This window comes from Perna viridis, chromosome 9 (genome assembly GCF_037379345.1).
Source record: "Perna viridis isolate PV_CMFRI_1.1 ecotype Kerala chromosome 9, ASM3737934v1, whole genome shotgun sequence".
NCBI classification, from domain to species: Eukaryota; Metazoa; Mollusca; class Bivalvia; order Mytilida; family Mytilidae; genus Perna; species Perna viridis.
In genome coordinates, this window is record NC_142453.1 from 21,573,173 (window position 1) to 21,586,269 (window position 13,097).

The following is a 13,097-nucleotide window of genomic DNA, read 5'->3' on the forward strand; positions in this document are numbered from 1 at the left end:
TGTACATGTTCGTTTCTGTGAATTTTGTTTAAGATTCATAATTTTCATTTCTTCCACTACCGTTTGTTAACAAAGGTATAGATGCAATTAATTTGGCTAACATCCTCCATCACAAAAACGTTACCAACAAAATTCCCCCATATTTCAAAGACAAATCCATACCAATTATTTCATATTCCTATACTTCACCCATTGCATCCAAAATTTTCATTTATAAAAGGCTATTGCAGAACCTCGAGATTGAGGACTTCAAGGCTAAACCACCTGACTGTTCTTGCAAAAACTCTCCATTCAAATATGGTCCTTCTGGTCACGTCGTTACGGGATATTAACCATCATCGGAAACGAATCTCTGCGGAATATCCTTTCTAAAGGTCCCAAATACCGTGAACCACGCTCCATAAATTGGAATTATAACTTTAAAGTTCTTGTGGACGCCGTCGAGGACTATGCAAGAAAATGGATAAAACGAGAATAAGAAGACATTGATTCTCTGTCAGAGTGGTTAAAGGCCGTGAGGTCTTTAATTTTGAAACGAATGAAAGTTTTAAGTAAGTCGATGAGTGCCAAGGCTACATCGGTTTTCAAAGACCCCGATGTAGCAAAAACCTTGTCTACTATAAATGACAAGTATATTGTCGTACCAGCAGACAAAGCACAAAACAACATTGTTTTTGTCTGCAAAACGTTTTACATCCAATGTTTATTGTCAGAGCTAGACGTAGAAAATAATAGCAGTGATAAGACCTATACTGCTACCACACTCTCCAAAGAAGAGATTGTGGAAAACCATAAATCTGTGCTATCCTCTTTTGGTCTGTCTACCAAGGACGATGATTGTGATTTTCCGTCTATGTACTGGATTCCTAAACTCCACAAGAATCCATACAAACAACGTTTCATAGCTGGATCTGCAAAATGTACCACCAAACCTCTTTCAAAACTTTTAACTTCTATACTCACAACTGTCAAAGAGGGTCTGCAGTCCTGCCACAACACTTGTTACTCCCGTAGTGGTATTAATCAATGTGGATCTTGAAAAATTCGAAAGATCTTTTGGAGACAATCAGTTCAAGATTATTATCTGAATATAATAGCATTAAAACCTATGATTTTTCAAAACTGTATACTTCTGTTCCCCATACTCAGTTAAAATCCCGACCTAAAAACATTATACATCGTTGATTTTCCCAAAGAGATGGTACACCTAGATACAAATATATAGTTCTTGGTAGAGATTCCTCATACTTAGTAAGAAATAATTCCAAATCATCTTCCAGAGGAAGATGTTTACAAAAGGCTGGAATTTTTAATCGACAACATATTTGTCCAGTGTGGTGGACGTGTTTTTGTGGTCATTTACTTGCTGACCTATGCCTTCACTCTTATGAGGCTGACTTTATAGCTGATCTGATCCGAAAGAAAGAATATCGTTTGGCTAGATCCTTTAATCTCAGTTTCCGCTATATAGTTGACGTATTATCTTTAAGCAATCCTAATTTCGGGGATTTGATACATTGCATCTACCCCAAAGAACTTGAGATGAAGGATACTACAGATACTGTGAAGTCAGCCTCATATCTTGACCTACACTTAGAAATCGATGGTAAAGGAAAACTATCGACCAAACTTTACGACAAACGTGATGACTTTTCATTCAAAATTGTCAACTTTCCTTTCGTCTGTGGCAACATCCGTTCAGCACCTGCGTATGGAGTGTTCATATCACAACTCATACGTTTTGCCAGAGCTTGCCGAAGCTATGTAGACTTTTTGTATCGCGCTAGAACTCTAACAAAGAGGCTTCTGGAACAGGATTATGTTGCTACAAGATTGAAGTCATCACTACACAAGTTTTATGGTCGTCATCATGAACTCGTGGATCGTTGTGGTGTATCCATCTGCACCATGAAAACTGATTTATTCAACGGGTCATAGTTTTCCTTTCCTCGTTTGTCTACCCCGGACTTGACTTTTTATGAGCAACTCGGCGGGTGTTTCTAGAAAAGCAGAGGACGCTTACCCTACCGGTGCACCTGGTTCATGCTCCCAGTTTTTAGTTGAGTCCGAGTTGCTCATTTGCTTTTGTTAATTTGTATGTATGATTTTAGTTACTTTATGTTCTTTGTTGTGTATGTCTGTTTTCCATGCCTGGTCTTTGTCCCTGGATTGCATTCTTTTAATTATCGCTATAACCTTGGTTCCCTTGATTACTTTTAAACGAACTGATACTCAACTGCTACTTCATAATTCACTTTCAGGAAAATATAATGGAAATATTGACGTAAACGTGGCTATGGTAGGAGATTTAGGAACAAACTCACTAAAATGGATCCGGCGAATAATTGCCGCCTTTATTGCTTCCTCTTCCGGTCAACATGAGAACAACCTAAAACTTGGAGTGATGGAATTCGATCGGAACAGTTATGGTTATCTCATCAATTTCGGACTCCATAAAGACTATTCAGTTTTACTGAATGCATTTCAGAATGAAAATGTAATGAGAATGGGATTTCCACGAACTGATGTAACCTTACAGTACATCATCAATACCCTAACTCAGAATCCTTCTTCCAATATACTTAAAGCGGGAATCCTTGTTATGGATGATGCATCCTTTTCGAGATACGTTAATTCTGGTCTTGCGTATCAAGCCTATTTGAATGGTATTTACATACTACCAATGCGTGTCAACAAAACTTCTTCAACACTCACAGTGTACGAAATGAATGAACTAGCGAATGGTATGACTGAGAACACATATACAGTTGGAGAAGTGGCAAAACTACAAACGGACGGCTTGGTGTGGGTTATAAACCGACTGCATTCACGTAAGAACCCTTTGTTTAACACTTTTGGTTGTTTTATCTGAAATATGTTTAATTGTCATTGCAATTAAATACATCTTTACTCTGAAAATGGATACATGTAGTTATGTTTTGAAAAGTAATGGAACTAGTCAAAATCGGAATTGTGTTTCGAGTTTGTAGAATGAAGATTTTCCAGTAGTAAGTTATTTTTACACAAAGTATCAAACGGTCAAATTTCAACAAAAGAAAACACGTGTTCATTTTATGTATTTGTTACAAGTTTTTGACCTTAAATTAAGCCCATCAAAATCAATTTTTCTGACATTTTTTTTCTAATTTTAGGTTTTAACTATTTTTCTTTGTTTTTTAGTTGTACCTCTTGTACCTGTTTTGACAACGACGACAGTTTCAACTACGATTACAACACCAACAACAACTACTACAACACCGACAACGACAACAACTACACCAACGACAACTACAACACCGACGACAACTACAACGACACCGACTACAACAACTACGACACCTACAACGACAACTACAACGTATAGCCTTCCACCTTTAGAAGGTATTGTATGCCTATGTGTACTATATTGATGAATAAAGACATAACGGAATGTTAACATACATGTATCTCTCATATTTAAAATTAACAGAACTTTGAGAAGGACACAAGGAACGTAGATATTGTGCATTACCATCACATGTTTTAACATCATGTCATGAAAACTAATTAAAGCCAAGAGTTTTACATGTACAGACCGATTCTTAGTTTAATTGGTTTCTTCACTCAAGTTGGTTATACATGTACTTGGATTGCCAACATTGGAATTCTTTTGTTTGTGTGCTTTAGCGAGCATATTTAAATCTAAACTTGACCATGGATTGTGGAGAAGGAGTTAAAATCAAGATTAGGATTTAAAGTGAAATCTATATAAAACTTGAAAAAAATGTTGAAATCGTGGTAAAATCTCTTGTAGAGTCGATAGTTAAAATGGTCAAGCGCATTTTTTAGCACTTACTTATAATAGAAAAAAAGATGTCAACAAACTTGTTTGTCCTAACTCATTTATAACTTTTGTTTCAGAGTGCATTGGACCAGCTGACATTGTTTTTGCTCTCGACTCTTCTGACAGTCTTGAAGAATCCGATTTTTCTGACTCTAAACAGTTTGTAAATGTCTTAATCGACAATATGAGAATTGGGGTTAACAATATCCGAATCAGATCAGTGTTCACCTTCAGTTCTAACCTTAAGAATATAACAAACGACATTTACAACAAGGATTTAATGAAGATCTTAATCAGCCAGGCTAAACAGTTGAAAGGGGGTACCAATACCCATCTTGCCATTGAAGAAATTATCCGAGTACACGAAGGTCAAAGTGCGAATCCAAAATTCGCCATTTTGATTACGGATGGACTATCAGCATATCCAAATTTCACACTACTGAAGGCACAAGAAGCCGCTAATAAAGGCATCACTATGATATCAGTTGGAATTAGGGGTTCCAAATACACAGCAGCAGAATGGGCTACGATGGAGAATGAATTGTTACGAATAGCAAACAACAACCCTGCTCATAAATTCATTGTAACTGATTTCAGCCAAATGGTTGGCATTCTTCCTGCTCTAAACCAGCTTATTTGTACTCGTATGTATAAAAAAAATATATGAGGTCTGAAGGATATGAATTTGTGAACGAATACAGATTCTCTAGGAGGTTCAATCAAGTCTTTCAGGTTCTATATACATACATGTATCTACCATTTTTTTTAATGGAGATTTATGGGTTTTTTTTAACTGTATTTAGAGTTCAGTTTCTAGCTTTAAACTTGGTAAGGGTTTTGCTGATAATGGTTATGCCCTATAGACTATAAACGAAAAAATGGAATTACAAATTCTATGTAAAGGCTAAGTGATTTATCACACTGTTTTTATGTTTCTGCTTCCACTAATCTGAATTTTTGTGGCTTTAATGCATATAGAATTTAGACAAAAATGCTTTCCAGACGAAACATGTAAAACAAAAGGTAATATAGTGAATTACTCAATAACTGATTTTTTTCAGTTGCAACAACGACTGTATCCACCTCTACAACGTCAACATCAACAACGACAACTACCGAAACAACTACAACATCAACGACAACAACTACGTCACCCACAAGTAAGTGATTTTGTACATAATTTGAGAAGAGTTTCATGATCGATGACTTCTTTTTTTTCTATACCAGTTACCAGCATTATGAACTGCATTAGAGCAACATTCTTAGTTTTTAGTGGAGTCCGAGTTGCCTATACACTTTTGTTACTTTTGATGTATTATTTGAGTTACTTTATGTTTTTTGTTGTGATTGTCTGTTTTCCATGTCTGGTCTTTGTCCATGGATTACATTCTTTTGATTTCCGCTAGAACCTTGGTTCCCTTGATTACTCTTAAACTGACTTCGATCTAAGTTAATTTATATTTATTACTTTAAGAAATGATTTTTTAGGTTTTTGATAGAAATCTAAACATAAAGATTTCGGTATCATACCACGTAGAATCGAAATGGTGAATGCAAGATAGGCATACGTTGTAAAATTGTAGTCTGAAAGCCGTACTAGATGATTAAACAGAAATGTTTCTGATGTATTTTAGACATATTTGAGATCACCATGCAACGAAATAAAAACTAATACCAAAAATAATGTATTTTTCAGCAACGCTTCCATACCAAATAAATTGTATGACTCAATGTGACCCAAATGCTATCAGATGCTTTATCCCTCATCCAAATCAGTGTAAATTTTACCTGGACTGTATCAAGATGCCCGGAGAAACCCTGTTCACTGACTACATAGTACAAGAGTGTGCAATGCACTACTTCTTCAACCCCTCCACAGGGAAATGTGATCATCTGGACGAGTTCATTTGTCAATATGGTAATACAAGTTATCAAAATTGGTATCTTGTACATTTTGTATTGATAGATATATTTAGGAGTAAGGTGTATATATGAAATTTCATAAGAAGAGTTTTTGCAAAATATAATGGTTATTTTCAGAGGCCCGAGAAACAAAATTTGTTATTCGTTAGAGTTAAGGAAAATTCATGCAAAATAAAGGATTAAATTTTCTTGAATATCTAAGACAAAACGGGTTATTTTAATGTAGGATTTCGTTTGTTCTTCTTTTCTCTTTCCCTATTTTCTTGCTTGTTCAGGTCAGTTTAAAGCTACAACAACATTTTTTTTTAAATGAAACAAATGTAAATTGATACCAAAATGTATTTCTGTGGTCTCATTTTGTTTGACCTTTTTTTGTAGATCCATGTGTACTGAACGGCTGGACTAATGGTACTACGTACGCCATACCAAACACGTGTGACAAGTACTATAAATGTCTTTATGCAAAGGATAATGTCACAATACATACCAGGCAGGCCTGTCAATGTGAATATAGAACCAAATATGACGCTGTTGGTGGACACGATGCTCACAGCTCACATTGTGTGCCGGACACTAATAACGAATGTAGCATTGTGATTATAAATCCTACAACGCCACGTAAGTCAACAAAATACTGTAAAATGTTCCCTGTCATAAATGTTAAGAACGAATTGACTAACTTTGGGAAATTGCGGACGACATTTCTGACATTGTTTGCGCCATCCACGGTATTTGTATACATTGTAGCTGCTATATTGATATCTAGAGTTATTGTTTCTTGTTAAATTTGTCTCTAAAATGCTGGAGGCCCTGGATACGATTTACGACCGGGCAACACCATGCAAGAACTTTAAATATGTTAGTGCTTCACATCTAAACATACGTCATATACAAGATGAGTGACGACTTGTTGGTTCGGAGTAAAAAATAACTCGTCCGCTTAGAAAAAAATTTTCCCTAGGGCCGTTGCGTCTGTAATTTAAAACAATTAGAACCGGACTCAGTGCGTCGAACTACATGTAGTGCAAAGCAGTAACTGTTCTTTTGGTCAATCGTTGTCTGAATTGCATGAAATATCTGTCATTATACGTAAAACTACAATCGATTGATCAATCTTATTTTATCAAAATCTTTGTTATAGACACGCCAGTTCTTTATTTTTTACTATAAATGCAAATAGCGACTTCGTCTAATTCGTCAATCAAACCTGTAGACATGTTTAATTGCATATATTTGAATGATCGGTTGCTGCTCGAAAAATGGGATTGGGTAAAACTCACACTTTCCATAATTGCGTTTGAAAGTGATTGCTTTTGCAATTTTTCCTTATTGTGAAAGAGATCAAGAGAACAACATTTAATCAATCATCGAAATCGTCATAATTTATAGGTGAGCTTTAACTGCTTACAAAATATAACATATACAATGAAAAAAAATTTGTCCTTTCAGAACTCACACGATGCTTGAAAACACCAGGAGTAGCCGTTAATACATATTTCCTTAATGGTAAAGAGGAGATTTGTCCAATAGGTCAGATATACAAACGTGAGAAATGTAGCTGTGGTTGGGGAGCTTTCCCAACTCCACAAATGACAACAACAACAACAATGACAATTCCAACAACTACCTCTGGAACATCAACAGGTCAGTTTACAACATTTCTAGCTCAAGCTCCCTCTGTAACTTCGTTCGTTTCCTCTCCTACTAACCGCTGCCGATAAGGCTTTCGAAATTCTCGGACATTATTCAAATAAAACGTCGTTTGACAATCGGATAACGTCGCATAAATTCATTCATTTTTTCCCGACATTTCAAAATTATTACTTTTTGCGAGTGGGCTGGCTGCAGCGTCTAGATTAAATTTCGAACAGACGCTGTTCGGAGCTTGGTACAGTATAGGTCAATCAAACCATAAATTGTTAAAAGGAATTTTCCGAGTTGCTCTGTTAACGGTAGAACTGTGTTCTAGAGTAGAATTGCCAGAAGCTATTCTGAAAGAGATTTATAATCATTCTGTTGCAATCCTTGACCGGAATTGCATGCATTTATTGAAATACATTAATTTGACTTTATTTGGCCAAACAAAATGTTACATTTTCAAAACTTTTCCAGGCTGTACACCTCTTGTTAACTTGGACTTCTCTGATCCTACCTTAACAAGTAGCAACTACCAACTTCAGGGAAGTCAGGCGGTCATAATCAGCAATAACGAAGGATACTTCGGCGGAAATGCTTTTATTGCAAATCCCCAGCTAAACAACAACATTAAGACAGAACAAAACAGCGTGTTTGTAATTGATGTTACCCTCAGATTTGACTCGAGCAGTGCCAACAGTGTAGATAAAGTTTCCCTAATGAAGAGTTGTGACGGCCACCCTGATTGGTCAATTAAAATGTATGCTGATACATTTCCAAGCAAGCTTACAACAACTGTTAGATTTAACGACAGATCCATCCCAGATGCAAATATTGTTAATGAACAAATAAACGTAAGTCTCTTATTGCTTAGTATTTTATTTTTTAAATCACTTGCGCTTTTTTGTTTTACCCTTACAAAAACAATAAAAGGCATATTAATTTTACTCACTGTTCTTCCGTTTAGGTAAAGAGTGTCGTTTAAAATGAAGCATTTTTAATTAACAAGACCAAGCTCTTATGCAGAATACAGAACTGTTAATTAAAAAATGAGAAACGATCGATAGCTCTTTACATGATTTATTGCATTAAAACACCATTGTAAGATACTGCACGATAATAGCTGTACACCTGGATATTGACTCCAAACAATGTATCTGCGTTTTTTTGTTTTTTTGTTTGTTTTGGTCTTTAAGACAAACTCTGGCCAGACAAACAAATTCAAGTCGATGTAGGAGTTACTAAACCTCATGTGCATTGAAGGATTGTTTATATTTTTTACCAAGTTACGAGAAATAACTAACGTAGCAGTCTATGAACAAGCGTAAGCTGTCCGGAAGTTGCTTATGCAAGCATAACATGGTCAAAAATTATGGTCAATCTTTATAATTAAATTCCTGATCAGTCAAAATTAACATATGTTATTTCACCAAAGCTTTATTTCTCTTGAAATAAGTAAATTGTGGACTGCGGACCAATCGACGTTAATGACGTCATAGTAAGAGTTACAACTGTACTATACCCAGACAGTCCATAAAAAATAACATATCTTGCCAGAAAGAGAAAATTTCTGTAGATGTTTTATTCAGATAAATTAAATTTTTGTATCATTTGTTTTTCAGCTATTCGAGAACGAAAATATAAGAATCCGATTTGGATTTAACAGTCAAAAAGTTGTAGTTGAAGTTTCCAGTGGTGGTACCTTAGACCGACGATGGGTTACATTACCAGGTATGGTCCTATGTTAATTTGGAAGCACCATAGTAGTTAAATAGACTCACAAAAGCACAACCAAATGTTCAACATATGCCAATTAATACAATCATTTGCCACACGTGACTATCATATGTTGTTTGATTCATATGATAATCATATCACTATCATATGATAACTAAGATTATCCTCATATGATTTTCATATGTAAATATTGTAAAGGGACATTTGATAATCATATGTAAACAGAAATGTATGTTAATTATACCACATTCGACTCATATGATTCTTATGTGCCTCACTTTTGGCTGTGTAGACTTCTTTATATACTGGTAATTTTGCTGGATGCAAAGATTAAATGATCTTCTCTGAAATATCTCAACTATAAACATGACATCTTTAATGATATGTGTCGTTAAATTTAAGAGATTCTTTTTGGTCAATTTATCGTTGAGTTATTTCAAAGATCACTCATAGTTTTAAAATTCCCTCTCTGGCGAACAACAATTTTCAATGTTTCTTTAGACTGTTTTACTTTAAAAACATCTCTCATATTTCTATCAGTTTTTTATACTGTTATTTCATAATACTTTTTATCTTTCTTTTTCAGGACTAAATGATTTCAGAACCTGTAATGGCGCCCTTAGTTTTGGGAACGATTTCGAGGGTCTAGGACAATTTGTAGGATATGTGCGATCGGTAAGATTTTTTCTCATTCTTAAATTTTGATTTGCATTTCAATAGAGAATGTTACTGGGAGATTGGAATATCGACAGTTTACTGAAACCGGTTAATGTTCACTCCGACATTGTTGCGGTTTCGGTGATTAATGTTTCCTTTGAAAAAGAGGTACCATACATTACGCTACGAAATGTTTATGAAATGTTTAAGTACATGTAGTTTTTCAAACTTGTTTATATTATTCATTTTATTGTATTGTGAAGAGCTGTAAATATCCTTGAATAAAAACATTGCATGGGGCATTAAGAGAACAACAGTAGAAAAAAGAATGGATACTGTGAAACGTCACAAATGTACCAGCATATAACTAAATACCAAACAGTTAATGTTGGAAGAACAAGCACAAACACATTGAATAAAAACAACGGACATGAATCCCAATAAAAAATTGTGGTAATTCGGGTGTATAGGTAGGTCGTTCAGTTTTCTGTCCTTGTAAAGTAATCGCTAAACTACTGGTAAGCTGTAAGCCGCTCCTGTTTTTTTTTTTTTTTTTTTTTTTTTTTGGTTTTTTTTTCTGTAAACACTCGCCTAATTATTCAAGGTACATATACACGTATCTTGTATGAATTATTAATTGAATTATGTTTTTTTTTTCAGTGGAAAGTATACAACCGTTGTCCTCTAGGATCGTTTCAAGACCTATTTAGCTAATTGTGTGAGAGAAATGACAATATAAACTGTGATGTTTATGGCTAAGATAAACTTTTGTATTGTCACATACTTAAACACATGTATCTGTGACACTGCTAATTATTTACTGTAGCCAAGATTTGGATAATAAGACCTACTATTTAAGATGGCAAAAATCCAATCCCAGGGCAAATGTACATGTGTATATACATTTTCCATTGTTCTGTCTCGTTATGTAAAAATACTTTCATTGTTCTTCTTTGTCGATTCTTTCTACATGTCTGTATTATACCGTATAATTTAAAATCACGAAATAAGGAGGCTGACCTAAGGTAAGAGACACAAATCTTGAAATCAGGGATATGTTAGTATCATATTCACCAAAGCCTATCAAGCTTTTATTTGAAAGAGAATGAAATCAGTCCAAGTAACTTTGATGCCTACATAAGATTGATGTAAAATGCTGAATACAAACGTTCCAGTGATTTGTAAGAGTGATGTCCCTAACCCTAGGTCTTAGACTACCTCCTTAAATTTAATTATTTTTTAATTTTAAGTGGTCAACAACGGCATTGTACTTACTAATCATTTTAATTATATATGTTTCTATTAGCTGAGAAAAGGATGGAAATGTTAGGTCGACAAGTTACCTTCTTAAATGAATCAGGACTGGCGAAACCAACAAAAAAAGTAAAAATAAAATACACTTTTCAATTTATCTATTTTATTTTACATTGCTACACATCGTCGTGCACCTAACTACATGAGTTGATTGCTTAAAATGTTCTAAGAGTATTTGGAATGAACCAGCTACACACAAAGGAACGATAACTGTGTTATTTTATGTGTAATTAATATACATATGAGACCAGAAAATGTGAAAACAAAATATGTTTCCTATTTATTTCTGTTATTTGTAAATGATTGTTCAGTGTAATGTGTTTTATTCCTAATCGTGTAATAAGTCTATACATACACACGTATACAGTTTTGTTCTTAAAATATATAAAAAACGTGAACATTTTCTCTTCTTAAATGATAACTGTTGAAAGAAATGAAAAACAAAAGAAACGTAAAGAGATTTTTCCTTAACTATTTTCATTGGTTTTAAGTAATAATAAAAAATACACAGTAATCCTTACTTTAATTATGTTAATGACTAAAATCCGTGATTGTTTTTTGAATATTTGTTTGTTTCCAGTTTCTGAAGTTATAAACAGAACAAATAAATACATATTTGGTTTTTGAGTTGTTTGTTCTAAGCATACATATTCAAAATGAAATTCTTTGACATTGTTTACAGGCCGACAGACACGTAATTAAGGTCCAGCAATATCTAGATTTGACCGCCTGGCATCATATGGTTTCGGAGGGCCGTTACCATTTCCAATAACGTAATCCACATCTACACATCTATGAATCTTTAACTACAATATCAAACATCTTTTCATAAGTGGAATTTTCACTTATTCTGATAGAAAACACTCGCGTACACAATAAAAAAGAGTTTCCTTTTTTCCACATGTACTAATGTATAACCTTCGGATGATTATAATAGTAAAAAGCGGATATGGTGGATCGCAACGAGCGTATAGCCTGAATACAAAATGATAAATACTAGCTTAATTTTGGACAGTCTAACTTATTAAACTTAATTGTTTACCTTGAAAAATGTCAGAAACAATTGAAAATCATTTTTCGTCAATTACCAGTTTATGTGAATTAAATTAAACATTTTTTTAATTTTTATTTTGTGTTCCCGACCTGACAATGTAATTTCACTCAAGGATGCTTTCTCTATTAGGAAAGACTATTATTTGATCTCTGCATCGCTGGATTTTCCTCGAATTTTTTCAGTAGAATGTTAGAAAAAGTTTTTGATAGAGTTATCTGCCCTTGAAATGTTCATTTTCAGTGCAATTCAATGAAATTGTAACTCAATGCACCAGCATGATATGGAAAAAAATGGTCTTATTTTCTTTGATTCTGATGAAGCAAATAGTCAAATTACACTTTCAGAATTATGAGTTTTTTATACCATGTTCAACCACTGCCTGATTCTTACAAAGACTAACACTTAAATAAAAAAAAATAACACTCACGCATTATTTCAAAATAACAATACGAACACTATTTACCTATCTTTTTCAATAAAAAAAACGTGTCGTTCTTTGTTGTGACGTTAATATTTTCCTGTCGAAACCGAACCAGTTTTGGACTGCAAAATTTGATTGGTTTGGATCGGTGTATTGTTTTTTTGTTATTCATTCAAGGGTGTAGGGGCACTTGGTTATGAACACTAATATAAAAATATCATCTTCGTTGTAATAACGTTATTATTCCCCATAACATAGTTTATATAAAAGTATATGAGAAAAAAAAGAATGTTTTCTGGAATTAGTTCAATGTAATGACGTCATAATGGCGTCACAATTATACGTCATTAAACAAAAACTTTTGGGAATTGTAAATTTTCCTTTTCTTCCGACATACAATGTATTGACATCCACACCCAAGAAACAACTTTATATGTTCACCTTTGATATACTATGTGATAATGAATGTATTCACTAAGCATAAAATAATTTTTGGAAGTGGACACCACCTCCATTACAATATGTGACCGGAA

At 34.0% G+C, this 13,097-nt stretch overlaps 2 protein-coding genes across 2 annotated transcripts in view; one reads left to right on the top strand and one right to left on the bottom strand.

The window, feature by feature from the left end:
• LOC148607308 (uncharacterized) overlaps nucleotides 1-11,539 on the top strand; it is a 25,922-nt gene extending 14,383 nt beyond the window's left edge. Inside the window, exons 14-24 of the mRNA XM_088543517.1 lie at nucleotides 2,262-2,831; nucleotides 3,181-3,381; nucleotides 3,901-4,467; nucleotides 4,885-4,983; nucleotides 5,520-5,741; nucleotides 6,125-6,364; nucleotides 7,196-7,390; nucleotides 7,859-8,235; nucleotides 9,004-9,112; nucleotides 9,705-9,793; nucleotides 10,436-11,539. Coding sequence (XP_088399643.1) covers nucleotides 2,262-2,831; nucleotides 3,181-3,381; nucleotides 3,901-4,467; nucleotides 4,885-4,983; nucleotides 5,520-5,741; nucleotides 6,125-6,364; nucleotides 7,196-7,390; nucleotides 7,859-8,235; nucleotides 9,004-9,112; nucleotides 9,705-9,793; nucleotides 10,436-10,489 — 2,723 coding nt within the window. The 3' untranslated portion in view covers nucleotides 10,490-11,539. The remainder of the gene's footprint in view (nucleotides 1-2,261; nucleotides 2,832-3,180; nucleotides 3,382-3,900; nucleotides 4,468-4,884; nucleotides 4,984-5,519; nucleotides 5,742-6,124; nucleotides 6,365-7,195; nucleotides 7,391-7,858; nucleotides 8,236-9,003; nucleotides 9,113-9,704; nucleotides 9,794-10,435) is intronic.
• The window catches only part of LOC148607309 (shell matrix protein-like), a 22,267-nt gene continuing 20,340 nt past the window's right edge, over nucleotides 11,171-13,097 (bottom strand). The window contains exon 9 of the mRNA XM_088545796.1: nucleotides 11,171-11,895. Within this exon, the coding sequence (XP_088401922.1) occupies nucleotides 11,788-11,895 (108 nt within the window). The 3' untranslated portion in view covers nucleotides 11,171-11,787. The remainder of the gene's footprint in view (nucleotides 11,896-13,097) is intronic.